The 25004-nt window shown below is 42.2% G+C and overlaps 1 protein-coding gene across 2 annotated transcripts in view; it reads left to right on the forward strand.

Moving 5' to 3' along the window:
- The window catches only part of ACVR2B (activin A receptor type 2B), a 181612-nt gene that overhangs the window by 138297 nt on the left and 18311 nt on the right, over window positions 1-25004 (forward strand). For both annotated transcript variants that reach the window (XM_056519637.1, XM_056519636.1), the window contains exons 4-7: window positions 7873-8027; window positions 11739-11882; window positions 20116-20259; window positions 23146-23294. In XM_056519637.1, coding sequence (XP_056375612.1) covers window positions 7873-8027; window positions 11739-11882; window positions 20116-20259; window positions 23146-23294 — 592 coding nt within the window. The remainder of the gene's footprint in view (window positions 1-7872; window positions 8028-11738; window positions 11883-20115; window positions 20260-23145; window positions 23295-25004) is intronic.

The raw sequence follows: 25004 nt of genomic DNA on the forward strand, positions 1-25004 counted from the left end.
GCAAAGTTTTGCACTTGTGTGAGGCGATTCTTTAAAAAAAAATTTTTTGAAGAAATGGTGTCAGAATTCCTTTAGAAACAGAGCCATTATGTCTAGTATGGCAGCTGAGTCCATTCACTTGAATGGCTTAACCCATTTGGGTTATGATCCAATAAGCCCTGATAATAGTAATTATTTTACATTTTTAAAGTATTAGTTCTCTGAACGCTGTAAGTGAATGAGAGACCTTCCTAATGTACATCGTAAGGTTAGAAACCTAACCTAATGCCAACCCATAGCTGAAAAGAAGATACAAAGCCCAAGTTTATCAATCTGTCTATTACGGCGCAAGTGCGGTGAGTCTGAGAATCACTGGCAGACTCACCGTGCATGCGCTGTACGGTGCAGGCGGGCAGGACGTCAGCAGATAGTGTTGCAACCCCAGGGCATAGCGGACCTCGGGCCACGCCTCTCGGACACTTGGGACCAAAACTTTTTTGAAAGGAGAAGTCTGCCTTTTATTTCATTTATGGGCTGTTCCTGACTTTGTATTCAATAGCTGGCAGTAAAATACAGCGTTTTGAAAACATTTGGAGATTCATCAAAACCTGTCCAGAGGAAAAGTTGCTGAGTTGCCCATAGCAACCAATCAGATCGCTTCTTTCATTTTTGAAAAGGCCTCTGAAAAATGAAAGAAGCGATCTGATTGGTTGCTATGGGCAACTCAGCAACTTTTCCTCTGGACAGGTTTTGATGAATCTCCAAATGTTTTCAAAACGCTGTATTTTACTGCCAGCTATTGAATACAAATCCAGGAACACACCATAAATGAAATAAAAGGCAGACTTCTCCTTTCCTCTGGACAGGTTTTGATAAATCTCCCCCTGTGTCTCTAGCCATTGCAAAACGATAACTCCCACCCATAACATAGGGAGCTATTAAAGGGGTATTCCAGGAAAAACCTTTTTTTTATATCAACTGGCTCCAGAAAGTTAAACAGATTTGTAAATTACTTATATAAAAAAAATCTTAATCCTTTCAATAATTATCAGCTGCTGAAGTTGAGTTGTTCTTTTCTGGCAACAGTGTTCTCTGCTGACATTTCTGCTTGTCTCGGGAACTGCACAGAGTAGAAGAGAATTGCTATGGGGATTTTCTTCTACTCTGGACACTTCCCGAGACACGTGTAATCAGAGAGCACTTAGACAGAAAAGAACAACTCAACTTCATCAGCTCATAAGTACTGAAAGGATTAAGATTTTTTAATAGAAGCAATTTACAAATCTGTTTAACTTTCTGGAGCCAGTTGATATATATATATAAAAAAAAAAGTTTTCTCCTGGATAACCCCTTTAACAAATTCTTTAAAAGTATGTTCTAATGCTTAGAAAGTTATTTATAATGTGGCAGAACTTTTTATTTTACATAATTAAGTTTCTAGAACTAAAAACTCAATTGGAAAATTCATTTGGGGGACATATAAAAAAAAAAAAAAAAACAGTCTGTACTTTTGTGTTACAGCAATATTAATTATGCCCTTTTTTTGTTGCTTTGAAAATATGTAGTTTCGGCTTGCACCACATTTTAGATAATTATTTTAATTATGTATTTATTAACTTGAATTAAATGTTACATTTACATATTAATTACAATTACATATTCATTTTGCATTAAAATGTTACATTTTAGCTCCAATCAAAAATCCCCCCCAAAAATCAGGCAGGAAAATTCAAATCACATGTATTTTGTACTGACAGGTTTAAAATGTAGTATATATCGTTGGAAGAATTCATATAAATTAATGTAAATAACTAAAACCACTATAAATATTGTAATCTGGTAATCCACACTAAACCCAACAACATGTCTACTTTTCAAAAACTGAAGTATGTAAAAATCTTTGTTCTTTTGTGTTGTAAAAAATAAATAAAAATAAATCGTTATTGTTTTGCACACAAATTTTAAGCACAACTCTGTAAAAATTGGTGTGAAAAGTTTTGAATATATCCCCCATCATCTTTTTCAAAGGCTACAGAAAACATACAGAAATTATTTGTATAAAGATCCAGATCCTATACACAGGGATTTATTTTTTTTCATTGGTCGTCATTATGTGGTGGCCAAGATTGGGCGGTAGTCACAAGGAGGCAGAAAACAAATGCCACAAGTTAGAAAGAATAATAGCGGGCACGGAGTGGGGCCCAGGTGACAGGCTGCTCTACCTAGTGGGGGTTCCCCTGAATGTGCAAGAAAAAGCAGCACATTCTACACGCATGTGTAATTCACTCTATAACAAAAACTGTACTTTCTTTCATAGCTTCTGGTTTACGTTCTTCTTTGTATGCAATCTGTTGGAGTGAACAGATGGCACCTTGTCACCAAAGAAATGCCATTCAATCAATAACTTTTCCATACAGAATCAAAGAGCCTTTCATTGTACGTGGTGCTGGGAATAACTGCACATCAGCACTTCTCAGGCCGAGGCCATTCTCAAAGTGACCTCCAGCAAACAAAGGAAAGTGTCTCCTATTCAGACAAGTAATGTGTCATATCGGGAAACCTTTAGCTGCATCTATAAGGAGAGGTTTAGCAGATTTGCAAGAACCATTGAAAGGGAAATACGGACACCTGGTCGATTATTATAATTTTTTTTATTTAATTCTATCCATTATTTTAATCCATTAAACAGCCATAGTGAAGTACTCAGGTGTGGCCACTCCAGGGCATTGTGGACATTTTCCCAATATAGTCCTACTGTTTTCTCCTATTTTCCCACACAAATTTGCTTTATAGTTCTTTTCAGGGACCTTTTGGGGTTCTTAAATCCAGGAAGAGGAAAATGATTCTAAAGCCTGAAGTTAGGTCTCATTAATGATCATTCTTCATGGCATCTGCTGGATGTTAGTTCTCTATAGTAGAGGCATATGCTCTCTTTGGGGAAAAAAAACAAAAGTATATTCTTTATTTTTAAGAAATAATTAATTGGCAATTTACAGAGACCTTGTAGCGTGAACTTTAGGTAATAAAGAAGAATGTAACATGCAAGTCTGTCCAAACATTTCAGATGTGTAAAAAGAGTTCAATACAATAAAGCAGATTCGGTGAAAGGAAAATGAGCAGCCTATGATGTCTACAGCGTCTTGTTACAGATGCACGGTTTATTTTCGTAGTGTTATTGCCTTTATTGATAATCCATGGAGAAATAGTGCTTTTTTTTACTTAACTACTGGCGATCCACTTACAACACTGAGCACAGGCACTCATCTGCCGGTGGAAGGAAGGTCCTTAAAGGGGAACGCCGGTGGAAACAAGTAGAAAACAAATGTTTTCAAATCAACTGGTGCCAGAAAGTTAAACAGATTTGTAAATTGCTTCTATTAAAAAATCTTAATCCTTCCAGTATTTATCAGCTGCTGTATAAAACAGAGTAATTGGTGAATTTCTTTTCTGTCTGACAACAGTGCTCTCTGCTGACACCCCTGTCCGTGTCGGGAACTGTCCAGATTAGAATCATATCCCCATAGACAACCTCTCCTGCTCTTGACCGTTCCTGACATGGACAGAGGGGTCAGCAGAGAGCACTGTGGTCAGACAGAAAAGAAATTCACAAATTTCTCTGTAGTATATCTGGAGCATATAGCAGCTGATAAGTACTAGAAGGATTAAGATTTTTAAATAGAAGTGATTTACAAACCTGTTTAACTTTCTTGCACCAGTTGATTTGAAAAAAAAAAAATTCCCACCGGAGTTCCCCTTTAATTCTATCTGCAATCCTTAAAAGTTTTAAATTGGAAGGGCTCTTTAATTTAGGATGACGTGGGTCAAACCATACCACGTGTATTTAGATGTTCTGTATATATTCATACATACAGCATGGCCATGTGTGAACATGAAAACTTGATTTAGTAAAGAAACAGTTAAAGGGATTATCTGATAATGGATCCCAGGTACTGCAAAAAAAAAAAAAAAAATTCCCTGGACAGCCTTTTTAATGTGGTGGGGGAGGAAGGAGAAAAGAAGTCTGATAAATGAAGGATAATTCTTTTCTATCTCCACTAGTACTTTTGATTTATTGAAAACGGTTGCTTATAATCAGAGGTACACTTTATTTAATCAAAGCAAAAGTTAAAGGTGACTCAGTCCAGTGGTGACCCAGTGGTGAACAACTTATCCCCTATCCTAAGGATAGGGGATATATAAGTTACAGATCGCGGGGGTCCGACCGCTGGGGCCCCCTGCGATCTCCTGTACGGGGCCCCGATAGCCCGCAGGAAGGGGGCGTGTCGACCTCCGCACGAAGCGGCGGCTGACACGCCCCCTCAATACAAATCTATGGCAGAGCCGAAGCGCTGCCTTCGGCAATCTCCGGCTCTGCCATTGAGATGTATTGAGGGGGTGTGTCGGCTGCCGCTTCGTGCGGGGGTCGACACCCGCTATCTGGCCGGAGAGTCGGGTCTCTGTACAGAGAGATCACAGGGGGCCCCAGCGGTCGGACCCCCCGCAATCTCAAATTTATCCCTTATCCTTAGGATAGGGGATAAGTTTTTCACCACTGGACTACCCCTTTAAGTTTGTCAACTCTTCTCAGTAGTCAGTCAGAAGCATTTAACCTGTAGTTTATATAAGGGCCACCTTGTATAAGGTTGGATACTGTACCTGTGAAGGAATAAATGGAGCAATTCTGTACAGCTGCTTCTCTATTTAGGCTTAAATCCAAACTATGTAATACAGAATTTATGGGGTGTGCTTTGGTGGTATCAGTATGATCCTTGAACATAAATGTCCGCTTTGTCAGTGCTTTTCACTTACAGGACCGTCGAAGCTCTCGCTAGCTCTGTAAATCCACTTCTCTTGGTTCACTTAGAATTCAACAAATGGCCAGTCCTTCCCTCCCCTTAGATAACAGCAGTTCTGTGGCATCATGGTAAGGGTGAGATTGGGGTTGTCCAGTGATTTACTTTCCAGACTGTTCATAGGGTAGATCTTGCATTGCATTGTTTTGTGCCTTTGTGTGTTTTAAAGGTCCCTTGTGCTGGGCTCATGCCAGAGACACAATGCAGACTGAAATAAATCAGACAAGCAGAAAGCCCTATTTAAGACCCAGCACACGCATTCCCTGGGGAAGCTCTGCTGTCCGGTGCTGCAGATCATTCCATGCAGAGTGCCAATGAGTACCAGGCCCTGTAATCTGGGTGCTCTTAAATATATAATTTACAGCATTAAGGCATTGCAATAATCAAATGTTATAACAGCCTATGGAATGAAGAGGATAACCGAGAAACAACCTCAGCTATTTTAGAAGCCACCGGTGTTACGTTTTGTTTATTGAAGATGATTTCCCACTTTCCCACCAGTTTGCAGCTGTTCACTGACAGATGGTAGAGCTAGGTCAGCACTGTGTGTAAATAGTCAACCTGGCCGGGCAGGTGTAGAAGTTGTTTAGGACCCATTGCTAATTATGTAATGCTAATAAAAGTTTGGATACACGGGTGGTAGCATACTGTTCACAGCAGTAGTCAGGTAATCCTAAATTAGATTGAAAATACAATGATGTAACTTATGTACGTTGTTGCTTTTTGTACCGTAAGACCCCTCTTTGGGCAGACCACCCCATTATCTAGACTAGATGTGTGACAAAATTTCAGTTTAAGGCTAAGTTCATACAGCCGTTGTCCCCCGTCTAGATTTTGTCCGTTATTGCCTCCTAAACAGACCATTCTATTAATGGGTGCAAACTGATGCAAAGGCATGCTATTTAGTGGCATCCGTTAGCATCAGTTTTTCATCCTTTAGTATCAGCTGTCTACAGACTCCTGCAGCTGGGACTACTACTACTCCCATCATGGAACAGACTTCTTTTCATGATGGGAGTAGTAATTCCCCGACTGCGTGAGTCTGCAGGCGGCTGGATGGCTACATTAGTTCTAATGCCCCGGCTGCGCTAGCTATGTATAATGCCCCCGGCTGCACTAGCTATGTATAATGCCCCCGGCTGTGCTAGCTATGTATAATGCCCCCGACTGCGCTAGCTATGTATATTGCCCACTGCTGCGCTACCTATAGATCTTGCCCTCCTGCAGTGCATCAGGGCAGTCAGGGAACGCAGCGCAGTGTAGTGCAACATTGTAATAATGACCTTAAAAAACCAGCAGGAGCCCTGAATGGCCCATTGGTGCTGGCCATTCAGGGCTCCAGGCGGGGTATTTGAAAATGAAAGTAGAACACACACACGATCTACATCGCAGGGTTGCGGTGTGCGGACCATGCCGCCCACTCCCCTGGTTAATAACTTTTGATCGCATGGGGTCTCAGACCTGAGACCCAGTGCGATCAATCCCTCAGCCTCTGTACTTCTACCCCCAACATGGAACAGACTCTGTCAAGAGTTTGCTGATTTCACTTCTTCTGAGCATGCTAAGCAGTAATAACGGTTGAAAAATGGATATTAAAAACTGGGTGCAAATGGATGACATTATATGCTCATCTGTTTGCCATAGACTTTAATGTTACATTTTTAATATCCGTTTCCATGCCGTTATTTTTGACGGGAGAAAAAAATACTGCATGCAACGTTTTTTTCCCCGTCAAAAAAAACGGAACAGGAAGGAAACGGGTGAAAAAAGGATTGTAAAAAAAATCCCATTGAGATCAATGGGATCCGTTTACAGCCCTTTACAACCTGTTGGCAAAATTATCAAACGGGTTGCATAGCGGGCATTTTTTTGACGGGAGCAGGCGGCTGTGTGAACGAGCCCTAAGCAAACAGGAAAACCATAGGACGAAAATGAATCTCACTCACCTTAGGTGAGTGCGATTCATTTTCGTCTTATGGTTTTCCTGTTGGCTTGGATTACATATACAAGCCTCAGTATTGAAGCCGCACCACCCACAGAGTCCATCCCAGCAGCACGTTACCACACCAGGCAGCTGATACAATCTAATATACGGACTGGTATAATTTGTTGCACTAGCAGCTCCTGACGGCTACTTTCCTTTTTCTTTTGCTATTTTGAAAATTTCAGTTTATACCTTCTTTAAAGGGGTACTCCACTGGCCAGCATTTGGAACTAAATGTTCGCGCTGTGGGGGTCGACCATGCCCCTTGTGACGTCATGACCATGTCCCTCAAAGCATGTCAGTGGGAGGGGCTGTGACATCACTTTGGGCGTGGCCGACCCCCCCCCCCCCCCCCCCCACAGCGCGAGAGCAGAGTCCGGAATATTTATGGCCAAATGCTGGCCAGTGGAGTACCCCTTTTAAAGAAGGGAAATAAGAGGAAAAAAATGGAGGGCAGCGCCTCGCGTAATTCAGTGGGTTAAAGGAGTCCCAGATTCCCTCAGTAATATGCTCACCTTAGGTAGGTCTTGGTTTTGTGCATGTAGCCCCTTGGCATAGGGGTAGCAAATAGTAGGTCCTTAGCTGCAGCCTGCAGAGTCGACCGGGCTCTTCTATGGAGTCGGTAAATGGAAACGTGGATAAAGAAGAAATAAGACTTGCAATGGCGCTGCCTCCGAGGTCGAAGAATTGGATTCGGATGCAGAGAGTAATGAGCAACATGTATTTTATTCATACATGTATAGCAAAACGCGTTTCGAGGGTAAATACCCTCTTTATCAATTGCATCCCTTTTAAAGAAGGTAGTTCCAAATGCTGGCCAGAGGAGTACCCCTTTTAAAGAAGGTAGTTCCAAATGCTGGCCAGTGGAGTACCGCTTTAAAGAAGGTAGTTTCAAATGCTCTCCAGAGGAGTACCCCTTTTAAAGAAGGTAGTTCCAAACGCTGGCCAGTGTAGTACCCCTTTAAGAAGACCAACCACCTAGAAAGACCACAATTTTAGGTGATCTCAACTGTATTTGTCTTTTGATCTCATTGCATTTTTATACCTTATTTACAGAAACCTTTGATCCGAAGACTCAGCAATCGGCTTCAGTGCTGAACATACTGGTGTATTCCCTGCTTCCCATTGTTGTTCTATCTATGGCTATACTCCTGGCCTTCTGGATGTACCGCCATAGGAAGCCTCCCTATGGTCATGTTGACATTAATGAGGTAAGCGTGACCCTCACAAAGCTTGGTCTCCCCAACTGGGAAGACCTTTGCATGATGCCGTCCGCAAGGCCTGAACTCCTCTCTTTTAACAGTGGGTAGAAATTGAAATCTGAGGCTCGTACAGCCGGTAGTCATATCCTTTGAGAATATTCCAAAGGGGAATAATTTATCCACATCTTGTGACAAGTTTGACATAAAGCGGTTTGAGCTCCCGGTTTCATTTCGTTGTCATGAGGAGAGGTCCACATTAATAGAGTTCATCAAGTAAATATCAATGACCTATGAATGTCCTCTGCAGACTTAGGATTCATGCACTGTATTTTTGTAATATTAGAAGAGTGACCTGGTCATGGAATACACCACAAGATGTGTTCATTGACATATTCATACTTGTGTGTGCGCCATACAAGGAGAGATTGAAATAAACTAAAACTAGAGAAAAGAGAGAGCAACCAGTCAAGCTGCTTTATTACTGCAAATCTGAATGGATTGATCACTATGGACGTGAGCGACACTGATCCCTTTATGTGCTCTGTGGGGTAGTATGGAAGTTTTAGATGGAGTTCTCCTTTTTAGCCTTCCTAGAAATGAGAGCCCTACAGCAAACAGTAGATGGAGGAATTGGCCCATTCAAACTATGTAATACTACATTTTACCTGAAGAGGGCACTACAACAGATAAGTATGCCCAGCCCAAGCTTTTTTGGCAATAACAGCTGATCACCAGTCAGTGATGAAGCTGGGCCCACAATGATCAGTTCAGTTTTGCTTAGAGAAAGATGTTTTCTTTTTGAGACAATCCCTTTGAGAAGCGCAATGAACCTAAACTGTTCATATCCAGCTGATGCAAAACAACAACTTCCAGCCTTTCGCATGTCAGGGGATACTGGGAGATGTAGTTTAACACCTGGACTTCCACAGGTTAGGGAAATGGAGCTGTTGGGTCAACGAACATGCAAGGGCCTTTAAAGGGGTACTCTGGTGGAAAACAATTATAATTATTATTATTTTTCAAATCAACTGGTGCCAGAAAGTTAAACAGATTTGTAAATTACTTCTATTTAAAAATCTTAATCCTTCCAGTACTTAGCAGCTGCTGTATGCTCCAGAGGAAGTTGTATTTCTTTCTGGAGTTCTTTTCTGTCTGACCACAGTGCTCTCTGCTGACACCTCAGTCCTTGTCAGGAACTGTCCAGAGTACAAGCAAATCCCCATTGCAAACCTTTCCTGCTCTGGACAGTTCCTGATACAGACAGAGGTGTCAGCAGAGAGCACTCTGGTCAGACTAAAAAGAACTCTAGAAAGAAATACAACTTCCTCTGTAGCATACAGCAGCTGATAAGTACTGGAAAGATTAATATTTTCAAATAGAAGTAATCTATAAATCTGTTTAACTTTCTCGCACCAGTTGATTTTAAAAAAAGTGTTTTTCACCGGAGTACCCCTTTAACTCTTTCACTTTGGTCCGTGAAATCCAATTTGATTAGCACACTAAAAGGGCCCATACACTTTAGGCAAAAGTTGGCTGATTCCCCCCAATCCTTTTGGCAGGTGCTGCCTCCTACTGTTTTGGCCTCCTATCTTTCCTAAAAAATCATGTCTGAGAAGAAAAGAGTCGGCATGTTGTTTTTTTTTTTTTTAGCTACCCAACCCTGTTATTCTAGGAGAGAGGCTGTGTGACAGCGGCTTACCCCTCGCATCACCAAAGAGAGAGGATACTTGAATGTTTGCCCGTGTCAAAGGTTCATGTGTATGGGGAGGTTAGGGGAGAGAGCTGCCAGCCAAACAAAGTAAAGTGCATGGTCACCTTAAAGGGATACTCTGGTACTGACCAACTTTTCCCCAATCCACAGGATCGGAAATAAGTGTCTGATCCCAGGGGGTCTGACCACTGTATCTCTGGCTCTCCCATAGAGATTCATTAGGAGATGTTGGCCACCTCTCTGTGAATAGGAAGAGTCGGGGCGCCAGGCAGAAGATCGCAGCGGGTCCCAGCGTTCGGACCCCATGCGATCAGACACTTATCCCCTATTGTGTGGATAGGGGATAAGTTGTTTAGTACCAGAGTACCCCTTTAAGACCTTAAATATGCTTAGCCATGAACAATACCTATCACCTGTCCATGCATAGGTGATAAATGTATAATCACTGGGGTTCTCACCAATAAGAACCCCATAGATCATGAAAAATTTGTCTCCTATTTGAACGGCGCAGCAGCCATGTGCGTGCATGACCACTTCATGCAGTGTCTATTGAATTGAAGGAGATGCTTCCCCGTCTTTCTTAGATATATCCATCAATCCCTTAAAGAGTAGCTCCCACCATCCTTTTTTTTTTCTCTGTCCCTGACTATTGCCCATCTATCCCTAACCCCCTCCCTCCCTTAAAAAAAAATTTTTACTATCTGAAAAATGCCTTTTTGTCTACCTGCCTGCTCACTTACCAGGTAGACGGGCAGTCTTCCCCAGCAGGTGCAATGTCACTGATGCCTGCTGGGGGGCCGACTTTCGCCCTTAGCTCATCTATACAGTGTGCCTCCAGCTGTTTCACCACTACAACTCCCAGCTTGCCCTGACATCTATTTGCTGTCAGGGCGGCATGCTGGGAGTTGTAGTGGTGAAACTGGAGGCACCCTGTGTTGAAAGCAATAACTTTGTTATGGCCATGGCCGCAGCGCTAACCCCGGTTGCCTCCAACAGCAAAGGCTGTCCAGGCATGCTGGAAGTTGTAGTTTTGCAACAGCTGGAGGCACCCTGGTTTGGAAACCCTGACCTTTATGGAAGACAGGTTAAATCTCTGTTCCGTAATGAGGTCCCTATCGATAAGAAACTTCTTTAGGCCACAGATCAATATGGTGAAGCCCAATAATTCTCTTGTCCTATGTTCAATTAGCATGAAATTTGATATTTAAAAAAAATAAAATCTTAAGAACAAGATGGAACAATGTTTTAGTTTATTGTTTCTTTAAATCCCGTGCAATAACGCCATTGGTTTCCATTCATTTAGATATATACAAATACATTACGCATACGTTAGTGCGGTCTTTATTTTGCAACGGTCAATTTTTAACCACAAGCAAGGTTCGGATCAATAAAAGTTTTTTATTTTTCTTGTCCGCGTGCCATCTACCGACATTAAGTGTAATTTAAGAGCGCATTTTCTGAAAGTGCTACATGACTGTTTTTGAGTAAATGGATCACAATTAGTTTGCCTTTAATTCCAAAGTGCTAATTGACTATAAAATGGAACATGGTTTATATCGGGAGCTTTATGGCCATGCTGAGGCAGAAGGCTATGCAGAGGAGTACTTCATCAAGCCGGCATCGCCATAGCTGACATGAGTTGCTGCTTTGTAAGCTTGCCAAAATAATGAAGCGTGTGTGGTCTTACTGTACGTGCGCCCTTCCCTTCTGTTTATTAGTTTCCATAGCAACACGACTCGGAAATATTTCATTCAAAAGGCTTTCATCCTAATAAGTCGCATTCCCCGGCACAATTTGGTCTTAAAGATATACATAAAAAATTGTTTTGTATACACATGGCCTAATAAAGATTTACTGGCATTGGAGAAGATCACCGAGATGGACATAAAGGTTATTGCGACCCATTTATGTACCGATAGACAATTTGTCACTTATTTTATATCACGAAGCTGAGCTATTTTGAAGGTTATAAGGCTCATAAAAGACCAACCCTGTGTTTACCTTCCTAGGATCCAGGCCCGCCGCCACCATCGCCTCTGGTTGGACTGAAGCCCCTGCAGTTAATGGAAATCAAGGCGCGGGGCAGGTTTGGCTGTGTTTGGAAGGCGCGACTGATGAATGATTATGTAGCGGTTAAAATCTTTCCTATTCAGGTAAGTTCAATAATTGGTTAAAATAGAGCTTTGTATATAGCATTTATATATTCACATATGTGTGTAAATGCCAACAAGTGGTTACAATTAAACAAGTTCTTCTTTAGGGTAGGGTCACATGATCACTATTTTGCTGCTTATTTTACTACCCATAGAAGTCAACAGGTAGCAAAAATATGCAGCGGAGTTTACTACCCATTGACTTCATTGAGTAAGAAAATATGCAGCAAAATATGGCATGTGTCCGTCGTCCCCCCCCCCCCGCGATCTATAACTTATCCTCCCCTATCCTATGATGCTTTAACCTGTTATATGGGCTTTGTAGTCTGGGTGGTGATAATTATACTTACCCCTGGCTCCGTTTGTCCGTTATCCTCCTAATTCAAACAGGATTGGTGTACAGCCGGCACTCCAGGTGTACGCTGACGTCACCGCTGCTGCTTCTTCACTCGGCCAGGTTGCGAACAGGCTTGAAGAAGCAACTGCGGTGGCATGGGCATGCTCCTGTAGCACCACCTGTGCACAAAGCCTTTTGGCCAACAAAGAAGATAAGGGGCGAAAAGAACCACAGTTCAGGGATACTTAAGTATCGTTCTTATCAGTGTTACCCGCACTAGACGCCTGAACCAACTGGCTAGAGCGGGTGACACTGACATATTCTCTTTTAAATAGTGTTATTATGGTATACAGAAGATAAATATTGCTTGCTTAAAATGGTCATAAACCTTTTAAGAAACCTTTCAAATAAATAATACAAGTGAATAATAAGAAGACATGTTAAAAAGTTTCTTTAAAAAATAATGCCTTTTATCAGGCTTTTTTCCTCCTCCCTCTATCCTTACTTAAAGGAAAACTCCAGCTAAAATGATTATTCTGTCAGGGGCATTAACCGGGTGAGGCTGAAACCCCTGCCCTGATCCCCTTCTCGCTGTGCGGCTTTGTTCCTCTGCTACCGGCTTCTGTTTCATGTAAGGGTTTGTGTATGAAGCGGACTTCCCATTTTTCTATGTAAGTCTATGAGCAACTCCTAGACTTACATAGAGAAAGGGACTAAACGTTGCATAACCCTGTTATCCTTTAAATAACATTGTTAAATGGAATATTTCTTCTGCAGTTTACGTTCCAAAATGCTGAAACTGTTGGATAGCTGTTAGGACAAGGAGATACAGGGTACCTATCCTTTATCGGTTTGTGCTTCCATAATGTAAAAATGCTCTTATTCTCTGGTGGAGTGAATGGAAAAAAAGGAGGGAATTGGGTGGAGCGCTTCTGCTGGAAATGACGGGACTCGGAGCGCCACAATGGCACAGGAAAATATTTACTAAAGGATTTCGGACAACACATTTCGGTGCAGGCACGCGTCTTCCTCAGGTCCACAGAACAATCAAGTTGGTGCGTCCTGGGGTGTGTGGCTGTGCTATTGGCGGCTTGCGGAAATAGGGAAAGTGAGCTGCACACTGCACATATCCTACCCACCGTATTACCTTCACAGGGTTTCGCTTGTTCCATTGGACCACTCCAACGGATCAGGTGTGACACCAAGTACTAGACGGTGGGTTCCGTTTGCTTTTTTTCTATAAATAGCACTCCAGAGAGTGCCCCTTTTTTTTCCTATTTTCTTTGCCTAATTCTCTGGTGCAAAGAGGTGTACCCAATCCTCTGTAGTGCTAAGAGCTGGAATAGCTTCTAGCTCCCCCTCCCATTCCTGCTTGATTGAAATTCAACTGGAGGCTGGACCCTGTTTTCTCATTCATGCGCTGTATATACAAATTAAACACAAACAGGGCTGGTAGGAGGAGCTGTGAGATGTTATATCCTGCTTGAGTACACCTTTTTAACAGTTGGTGGTTGTGATTGTTTTTTTTTGTTTGTTGTTGTGGATGTTGTTTGTCGTCGTGGGAGGTGGTGGTGGTGGTGGTTGGTTGTTTTGGTTGTTGTTGTGTGGTGGTTGTTGGTGGATGTTCATAGTGGAAAAAAGCAAAAGAAACATACCAGACATGGACACACATGCAAGTTATTATAAAGTTGCTGGTATTTGTCATTAATGAACATTTCACTATGTACACAATGGGAGAGATTTATCAAAAGCTGTCCAGAGGAAAAGTTGCTGAGTTGCCCATAGCAACCAATCAGATCGCTTCTTTTGTTTCTCACAGGCCTTTTCAAAAATGAAAGAAGCGATTTGATTGGTTGCTATGGGCAACTCAGCAACTTTTCCTCTGGACAGGTTTTGATGAATCTCCCCCAATGTATAAAAATGTGGTGTAAACTTAACATTATCTAGGTTAGCTAAAAGGGTTGTTTAGGGTTAAAAAATGACTGCTTTCTTCCAATCTTCATTAGAATTGTCCAAGGGTTGGGTAGGAGATTGAGAGTCACTTCCATTTGAAGGGCTGGGGCTGTATTTGGATGAAAGCAGCCATGTTTTTAGAATAGTTCCTAACCCTGTTATGGTGACCATATACCAGGCTGTTTTAGTCTTTAATATCCTGACTGCACGAAGGAGACGGGAAACAAAAACTGGAAGATGCCCTGAAGGCTGAGAGTGACTGGAGGGAGGAGAACATGGGGCCCTAAGGTCTCTGAAACGGGTCACTCAGCACAGAGGACTATTAGCACTCGCCCTCCCCCCCCCTGTCCTACACGTAGCTCCCACTATAAACAAGCTGTGATTTACTACAGTTCCTAAATGATACCTAAACAGTATAAATTACAAAATGTCTTCACATACTAAGAATGGTCTTGTTTTTGGGGGTGGAATTTTCCTTTACGGGAACACATGTAGTGTTTGAGAGTGGGGTGGTGCTCCATGGTAATAATATGTTTGGTGATTTACAGTTCCTGCCAGCTGTTTATAGAGGTAAATTGCACATACGTTTCTTTTCAGTCACACCAGGGAGAGACGAGAGAGCTGCTTTATGTCAGGTCTGACATAGTTCAGGACTCTTTGTGTGATTTGTTTTCATCAGGCTCCCGGTCCCAGTTCTCTCCTTTTTACCCTTTGTTTACAGGACTAGACTTAACCAGAAACCTTGACTCCGTCCACGCCAGGCAGTGTACTTAGTACCCAAAGTTTGGAACAATGGACCACTCTTAAAATAGCTTGACTTTATTGACTAAACCATATCCAGGTGTTCACTGACCCTAAATCTTAGTGTTCTGGACACACATTGCAACCATTAGGGAGGTAAAGGGCAATCTCCATGGCAATGAATTGGGATAAGTTTGTATTATGGTCTAAAACTCCTTTTTGCATACCCTACTATGTTAATCTAAATTAACTGCGTTGGACTGTGTTTCCTAATCAGGATGCCTCCAGCTGTTGCAAAACTACAACTCCCAGCATGCTGGAAGTTGTAGTTTTGCAGAACGGCTAGGTGAATCTGGACAATGTGAGTACCGTTTTAATCAGAATCACCCGCACTACAAGCCTGTGTGCCAGGTTTAGTGGGGGATTATACTACTGACAGATTTCCTTAAACTTCAAAGGACCATTCTAGTAAACAGGCATTGTCCAAATTTGATAATTACGTTACTTTTGTTTAAATAGACTTTTTTTTTTTTTTTTTTTTTTTTATAACTTTACTGTATATAGAAACCACCTTTCTATGAGGGGGGAGGGGATTTATCAAAGGGTCAATTTGCATAATTTTTGTGCAGGCTCCAGCTGGGCATAAAAGTTGTGCAATTATTTGTTAAAGTAGGTGCGGTTGCCTCCCGCCACCCCCCGCTCTACATATGCCTGACAGTGTGAGATATGGCGTAAAAATAGCCTAATATGTTTATTTAAGCAACAGTAAATAAATTGAAGGGGTTGTATACAGTGTTTACAAATAGAGAGAAAACATCACACAATGTGTAACATTTCTTATGGTATAGATTACCCATTGTTAATGTGTTGTGCTAGTTTCAATAAAAATACATAAACATGTTAAACACAAAAAGTTAAGAAATAACTGAATGGATGAATAAATAAAACCGCATATTTTCATACTTTGTGTAGGATGTCCAATTTATATTCTATGCATATCAGATATTCAATGTTTTGTCTCTTTGTACAGCAGATAGATGATCTTAGTATTGATCGTCCGCAATCTATTTTCCAAAGAACACAGTCAGTTTAGAATTGAAGGAAGGGAGAGCGCTGTGTTCTCTAGGAAAGTATCTTGGTAACTTCACAGCGAGACGTCTGCTTTTCCTAATTGCTAGACGCTTACGTTCCGTACTCCCGGTGATCAGAACATTAATCTGTGTGGCATTGCAATCCCCAGGCCTTCCTTAATTTTATTTTCATTACCAAGCCACTGTACTTTGCGCTCCAGAGACTCTCTTTTCAACTATTGTGTGGAGAAGGCAAAAAATAAAAAAATTTGTAGACCCTGTGGATGAAACTTACTCTGGAGTTAGCCTCGAAAAGAAATCCACAGCCTATTTACATTGTGTTCAGGATGTGAAAACTACTTATTGCTATGGAACTAGTATGTGACTAGTGTTTTCTTAGGGGTACTTGTGCAGCTAAAGAACTTGAAGGAATAGAAACCTGGGAATTACAAAGCATAATGCAAAGGTTATTTTGCTAACAGTCGAAATGTTTATCTATTCACATCTCCAGAGGATTTTTTTTCACCCCTATTTGGCTACACCACACACCAGTTAAAGGGGTGCTCCGATAAAATGTCAGATCGCGGGGGTCCCACTGCTGGGGACCCCTGCCATTTCCCTGCTGCACCCGGCGTTTGTTTAGAGCATCGGGTGCAGCTCCGGAGACTCCTGACGTCACAGCCAGGCCCCCTCCCATAGACTTGCATTGAGGGGGCACGGCAGTGAAGTCACGAGCGGGGCGAGGCCGTGATGTCACGAGCCCCCGCCCCGCATGGAGCAAAGTTCCATCCCCCGCCCCGCATGGAGCAAAGTGCATCGGATGTTGGGGTACTACAGCCAAGATCCCGGGGGTCCCCAGCGGCGGGCCCCCTGCGATCAGACATCTTCTTCCCTATCCTTTGGATAGGGGATAAGATGTCTAGGGGTGTAGAACCCCTTTTAGTATAATACTTCTCTTACAACTGGAAAGTTTTTTTTTTTTTTCATAGACGCTCCATAAGTAAGGCCATGTTCACACGGTGGCATTTTTACGGAATGTCAGGACAGAAAAAATTCCAGTAGAGCATTCTGCAAACTGGAGCATTCCGGCGCTAAGACCGCTCAGAAATGTGCCGTCTGCATAGACCACAGTGCATTTCCCAATAGATTCCACTGAAAGAATTGACATGTCAATTCTTTCTGCGGAGGCCGGAATTGGGATTCCTGCAGCAGATATGTCTGCAGGGGAAATTACGTTGCATTTGCGGTGCACCAGAATCCCATTAAGGGTGCGTTCACACGGAGTAATTCAAGAGGAATTCACGAGGAATAATTTCGTTCAGGAAATTCTTGCCTTCTCCATCAAGCGGAATTTCCATGTGGAAATGAAGAGGAATGAAGGAGGAGGCTATTTAATCTACTTTTCTTGAATGCCGCTTGAATTGCGCTTGAATTCCGTTCGAATTCCGCTTGGAAACGATGTCGGGCAGAATTGTACAGACTTCTGTTGGATTCTGCTCGCGGATTCTGCTTGAAGAATGAACATGTTCTTTCTTCAAGCAGAAAGGAATTCAGCGTCAGAATTCTGCTAGCAGAAAAAACATTAAAGTCCATGGGCAGAGGAGATGTGCGTTAATTTGGAGCGGAGAATTCAAGAGGAATTACTCGAGTAAAAGACCCTAAAAGAATGAGAGTCTGCTGCAACTGACTTTCAAAATAAAATTTTGCTGCCGTGTTCCACTCTGAAATTCTGCCGTGTACACATACCCTGACACTAATCCTATACACTGCTGCCACTTATTGCGTTTAGCCCTTGGCAGACAAGAGTGGCACTATATGAGTAGAATGGCCTTCGATTGCTTCTGCCTGCAATCAGCAGGGATGGATGTGTGTGCTCGTGGCTGCACAGTAGCACGTGGAACCTATTTTCTAATCTTGCCAATTAGGTGACACCACATTGGGTCACTGCAGCTCATGTCACAGTTACTTCAAGGGGAGTGTTAAGGTTTGGTTGGAAATCCCCTTTAAATAAAAAATTTCAAAACAAGAACTTTTATTGATTTTTATCATTGTACACACAAAATATATAATCAAAAATGTATATTAGCCAAGCTTTGGTTCTGCTTAGACTTCTGCTGCACCTTCTGGACCCACTGGAGGATCAGTGGTACTTATCGATTGGCCATATTGATGTCGCGGTTATTCTTGCTCCACTAACTCTGACAGCTTTGGGAGGAAATGTGAAATTGAGGATAGAGTAATTTTAGCATCGCATGCCTCCACGTTTGACAGTTTTATTCTAGAAGCTTGTGTATTAAAATCCCCTCTCTAAACAATGCACTTATTCCCTTTTATTTTTTTTCAAAAATAGTAGCAGTTGCAGTAAATCTGCCAAACCTGCAAATGTACAATAATTACAACATTTTTAGTTGAAATGGCTCCTATAAATATTGCTGTGGTAGGTTAACGTCAGCATGATGACTATAGTAGGGTTTTTAATAGCATACCATTTAGCTCCGAAATGGGGCCATTCTAGCTAAAATTGTCGGTTATTTCAGCACCACCGTCCCTTTAATGCAAATTTGCTGCATTAATATGTCATGGCATAGCTAAGTAAACGGTCATTTACATGTGCAGAGTTGTTTTGTATAAATGACATTATTAACCAGGAATTTGAAAGACGTACGGGATACGCTAATTTGATGAAAAATCACTTGGTTTTGCAGCGTTCATTACCATTAAAATCTCAGCTGAGAGTCTCCTGTTCACGCCATTGTGTGCGCTAAACACTGTACAGACTAAACCCTTGCCCACTCTTGGCTTCTCACCAGAAGAAACACAGGAGGTGAAAGCTGGCAGTGCCTTGTAAATCAGGAATCGAAGCTCTCATTGTACGTCGGTCTGCGCCGAGGGCTCATTCACATTCCGAACATGGAAATTCACAGTTGATTTCCTTTTGTAAACTTCTCTAGTTCCTAGTTAAATAAAATAACAGCAATGGAAATTTGGGTAGGAATCTAATTTTCTCCACTCACTTAACGGCTCTTCTCTGTTTCCTTGAAGAAAAAAAAAAATGCAGACACAAGAACAATTATGGAAAAGTGTACAAACCCTATTTTTGTTGCGGGATAAAGACTTGATTGGGTTTATGCTCATTAAGTCAAGATTGTGTCCTAATGCTGAAAATATTTTGAAAGGTCTGTATGGAAGGAGTACTGTGTGAACTGCTCAGCTGCTGGAGAATGCATGCGCGCCGAGTATTTTCTTAGTGCGTGTGTTTATTTTTTTGGCCGCATGTCATGTTTATAGTATTACTCGGCCTTTAAACAAAATTTTGGTCTATAAAGGTGGTCATCTGATTGTAGAAAATGTTGTTCCCATTTTAGGACCCTTATTTCTTTTTCTGAGAGGAAAGACTCTACAAAGAAAGTATCGTGATGTAGAGGTGTTGTTCTGTCCTAGGGGATGTTTATTGTCTAAAGACTGATGCCCTTTTTTCTTTTAGCATTTAGTCTAAAGCAGAGAACCATTTTTAAGGTTGACATAAAGAGTACTGTTGGAGTGCTAAATCCCAATGTACCGCCATAGAATTTCTTGCTGTTTTTTGTTTTATCACATTGGATGTATCTAGTATTGCAACTCAGTTCCCTTCTTGGTGCCATCCTAGGAGAAGCATTGACAGGAGGTGTGAACAGAGGAAAAGGAACATGTACAATCTTATAACCTAAAGTTTTTTCCTGCTATCTGAATGGCATCCCTTTTAAGGCAATGGTCCTCAATCTAGTCCTCAAGGCCCACCAATATTCCAAGGTTTTTTCAGTGACTCCATTGCAATAGAACAAGGAAAATTTTAAATCCTGGACTGTTGGTGGGCATTGAGGACTGGGTTGAGCTCTGGTTTAGAGAACCTGTCAACTGTTTCATACTGCTCGAACCATGAGCATCATGGAACAGACATGCCCCTCTTGTTGGTTAGTTATTGAGCAGTGGTTTGTGTTTATTCTTCACTATAACAATTATTGTACTTGTTTTGCTTTTCATTTGTATATTGTTTCCGCTTTCCTTACAAACGTAGATAAACTGCAGCTCTGTCAGTGTTTTTTTTTTTTTTTTTTTTTCATACACTAAATTGTGGTATTTCATGTTTATTTAGGACAAGCAGTCTTGGCAGAGCGAGCGAGACATTTTCAACACCCCTGGAATGAAACATGAAAACCTCTTACAATTCATTGCGGCTGAGAAAAGAGGAACAAACCTGGAGATGGAGTTGTGGCTGATAACTTCTTTTCATGAGAAGGTATGACTTATGGAAGTCTTACGCCATCATTAGATGTTATTTGGATACTTTTTAGTCTCTCTCTTTCCAGTGTACAGTGAAATTACTTTCAGATCACCTAAAGTTCCACAAAAAAAGTGTCTTCTATGGGTGGTCTTCTCAAATAAAATAGGCACTATGCATAATGGTTGTAGGCTGAAAATCAGTCACATGAAATTTGGTCTGGATAAGGGGGGTATTCTTTCGGAAATGGTTCACTCTTTTCTTTGACTTCTTCCACCATGTTGGATTAGCCACCCAACACTTCATTTTTGTGTGCATAGTTTTGGCTGACTATTGGTAGCAGGGATCTATTGGATGGGTGCTAAATGGTAGTAGAGAACCATACTACTTTGCTGTGGGGACCACTGTTCTTGAACCATCATGACTTGTGTAACTATACACACCTACTACTATGTTGTCACATAAATAAGCATGATGCTGACATTAAGGTCGCCCTTGACACAACCATTGATTTATTCTTGGGCAAACAAATCATTGCATGTTCTTTCATAATGCTGGCTTTGTATATGCCTAGGGCTACATGATGACGTTGGCAACATAGGTAGCAAGGCTAATAATCACCATGTCGCACTGCAAGGATTGTGCTGCAATGCAACTAATGTAAGTAAATGGAGTCATGTTGCGACTCCTAAGTGGCGGCAACCACAACCCGACCGTTGCAAGTCATTGATTGGAGATGAATTTCTTTTGACTTTTAGGCCGGCGTCAAGGCCCCTATTCACTTACATTAGCTGCACATCAGCTGCAACACGATCCCTGCACTAGGCAATTTGATCTTTGGATGCCTGATCATAGTCACCATGTAGCCTTAGTCTATACAATCGTGGCCATAAATGTTGGCACCCCTGAAATTTTTCAAGAAAATGAAGTATTTCTCACAGAAAAGGATTGCAGTAACACATGTTTTGCTATAAACAACATGTTTCTTCCCTTTGTGTGTATTGGAACTAAACCAAAAAAGGGAGGGAAAAAAAAGCAAATTGGACATAATGTCACACCAAACTCCAAAAATGGTCTGGACAAAATTATTGGCACCCTTAACTTAAAGGGGTAGTCCAGTGGTGAAAAACCTCTCCCCTATAATAAGGATAGGGGATAAGTTTGAGTATGCGGGGGGTCCGACCACTGGGGCCCCCTGTGATCTCTCTGTACGGGGGCCAGGCTCTCCAGCCAGATAGCGGGTGTCGACCACCGCACGAAGCGGCGGCCGACATGCCCCCTCAATACATCGCTATGGCAGAGCCGGAGATTGCCGAAGGCAGCGCTCCGGCTCTGCCATAGATTTGTATTGAGGGGGTGTGTTGGCCGCCGCTTCGTGCGTTGGTCAACACGCCCCTTCCCGCGGGCTGTCGGGGCCCAGTACAGGAGATCGGAGGGGGGGGGGGGATGGGCCAGCGGTCGGACCGCCGCGATCTGCAACTTATCCCCTATAAGGATAAGTTGTTCAGCACTGGACTACTTCTTTAATATTTGGTTGCACACCCTTTGGAAAAAATAACTGAAATCAGTCGCTTCCCATAACCATCAATAAGCTTCTTACACCTCTCAGCCGGAATGTTGAACCACTCTTCCTTTGCAAACTGCTCCAGGTCTCTCTTATTGGAAGGGCACCTTTTCGTAACAGCAATTTTAAGATCTCTCCACAGGTGTTCAATGGGATTTAGATCTGGACTCATTGCTGGCCACTTCAGAACGCTCCAGCGCTTTGTTGCCATCCATTTCTGGGTGCTTTTTAATGTATGTTTGGGGTCATTGTCCTGCTGGAAGACCCAAGATCTTGGACGCAAACCCAGCTTTCTGACGCTGGACTGTACAGTGTGACTCAAACTCCGTTGGTAATCCTCAGATTTCATGATGCCTTGCACACATTCAAGGCATCCAGTGCCAGAGGCAGCAAATCAACCCCAAAATATCATTGAATCTCCACCATATTTCACTGTAGGTACTGTTCTTTTTTTTTTTTTTTTTTTTGTAGGCCTCATTCCATTTTCGGGTAAACAGTAGAATGATGTGCTTTACCGAAAAGCTCCATCCTGGTCTTATCTGTCCACAAGACATTTTCCCAGAAGGATTTTGGCTTACTCAAGTTCATTTTGGCAAAAAATAGTCTTGCTTTTTTATGTCTGTGTCAGCAGTGGGGTCCTCCTGGGTCTCCTGCCATAGCGTTTCATTTCATGTTGACAGATAGTTCGCGCTGACACTGATGCTCCCTGAGCCTGCAGGACAGTTTGAGTATCTTTGGAACTTGTTTGGGGTTGCTTATCCACCATCAGGACTATCCTGCGTTTACACCTTTCATCAATTTTTTGTTTCCATCCACGGAAGCTACGGTGCCATGGGTTTCAAACATCTTGATAATTTTGCGCACTGTGGACAAAGGCAAATCTAGATCTCTGGAGATGGACTTGTAACCTTGAGATTGTTGATATTTTTCCACAATTTTGGTTCTCAAATCCTCACAGTTCTCTTCTCCTCTTTCTGTTGTCCATGCTTAGTGTGGCACACACAGACACACAATGCAAAGACTAAGTGAACTTCTCTCCTTTTATCTGCTTTCAGGTGTGATTTCTATATTGCCCACACCTGTTACTTGCCCCAGGTGAGTTTAAAGGAGCATCACATGCTTGAAACAATCTTATTTTTCCACAATTTTGAAAGGGTGCCAATCATTTTTGTCCAGACCATTTTTGGAGTTTGGTGTGACATTATCTCACTAAAAATGTGTTACCGCAATCCTTTTCTGTGAAAAATACTTCAATTTCTAGAAAAATTTCAGGGGAGCCAACATTTACGGCCATAAATGTACGTAACACTTTTTATATGTGCTGTTTGTTTATTTTGTAGGGTTCCCTGACGGACTATCTTAAAGGAAATATCCTTAGCTGGAATGAGCTGTGCCACATAGCGGAAACCATGTCTCGAGGCTTGGCGTATTTACATGAAGATATCCCTCGTTGTAAAGGGGAAGGCCACAAGCCGGCAATAGCCCACAGGTACTGATCTCTGCTGAGCCCTTGTATACCGACAGTATGGTCAATGATCATTTGGATGGAGATACAGCCGTGTATTCCATTCTTAGCACAAACCTTTTTACCGACTTTATAGCTCATAACATAAAATGGAAATTTTATGTGCTTACATGAGCTTTAGGTGTACTTTCAGTCAACTCTGCTGATTACTGTTAGATTTGCCAGCTGCTCTAATAGCCCACAAGGGCAGTGCCTATGGCAGAGTCTCATTTAAGAATGAATATACCAGCAACCCCCCCCCACTGACTACACAGGTGTTTGCAATCGACTCGGGACCGATGCCAAAAACCTGCTTTTAAATGGATGTGCCTGGCTGCTGCCGCGCCGATTCAGGACCTTAATGTCCTATTTTATGCCACTGCAAAAGTTTTTCCACGTAATGTAAAATAACATAGGATTTTGCCTGGTAGAGGGAATGACCCTGTTGGGGAATATTGCCCCTCCAACAAATTTCAATCACTACATATGTTTATTATTTAAAACTGCGCTCCTAATCTTTTCATTACAACTTCTCCTTCGTGCAGCAGAAACATTACCAATATGTTAGTGTACTTCGGTTTTTGGAACTACGTTATGCAGCTGTAAGGCAACTAAATGGGGGGGGGGGGGGGAACATGTCGATGGAGTTTTTTTTAGAGGTATTTTCACGCAGCATATTTTACAGGTTATTGTAAACTTACGGGACATTTTTCAATTAAAACCATGGAATATGCGACGTGGTTTTTATGTGTATTTCACCTTGGTATATAGGAAATAAACAGAAAAAAATTAACCAGAGACACCTGGCATAAATAAAGGTGGCCATACACTTTTAATAGCTGTTGGGTTGAGGTTTTCTTACCATAATGACCTATTATATAACAAGAGTGTCTTATCTCCAACAGTCCCTAGAGTAGTGTTTCCTAATCAGGGTGCCTCAGGCTGTTGCAAAACTACAACTCCCAGCATGCCCGGACAGCCGTTGGCTGTCCGGTCATGTTGAGAGTTGTAGTTTTGAAACAGCTGGAGGCACCCTGGTTGGGAAACACTGTCCTAGAGACTCTCGGTCCTCAAAGTTTTTTTTTCTTTGTTCTAAAAACTACTTTCTTTAACCCGACCCCATCCGAAAACTATATAAGACCAAAAAAAAATGTTCTGACTTGTCTTTCCAGCTGATGCAGAACTACAGCTCCTACAATGCCCTAATAGTAGGAGTTGTAATGCTGCATCAGCTGGAGACACACAGGTTGGGGAACACTGTTTAATCCATATGCTCCAATCTACTTAATGTGCAAAAGGTAAAAGTATATTTTCACTTTTTGATTTGAGAACTGAAAGGTATAAGGAATACACATAAAGGGTACGTTCACACGAGGGGATCCCCTATGCGTATTACGCTGCGGATCCGCCGCTGAAGGACTGCTGTATGCTGCCTTTACAGGTGCCTGCTCGGAGCGGCAATACGCCGATACGAGCACACACACTGAAACAATGTGCGAGTCGCTGCGCATGCGCGGTGTACTCGCACACATCGCGGCCGCTCCCCCTGCTCTGAGTGCGTATACTGCGAAGGCGCACAGCAACTCGCACATCACAGTGTGTCTGCTCATAGCGGCGTATTGCGGTCCTTCAATGGCGGATCCGCAGTATAATACGCTCTGGGGATCGGCTCGTGTGAACGTACCCAAAGTATGG

Source organism: Hyla sarda, chromosome 5, assembly GCF_029499605.1.
Source record: "Hyla sarda isolate aHylSar1 chromosome 5, aHylSar1.hap1, whole genome shotgun sequence".
In the NCBI taxonomy this organism is placed as follows: Eukaryota; Metazoa; Chordata; class Amphibia; order Anura; family Hylidae; genus Hyla; species Hyla sarda.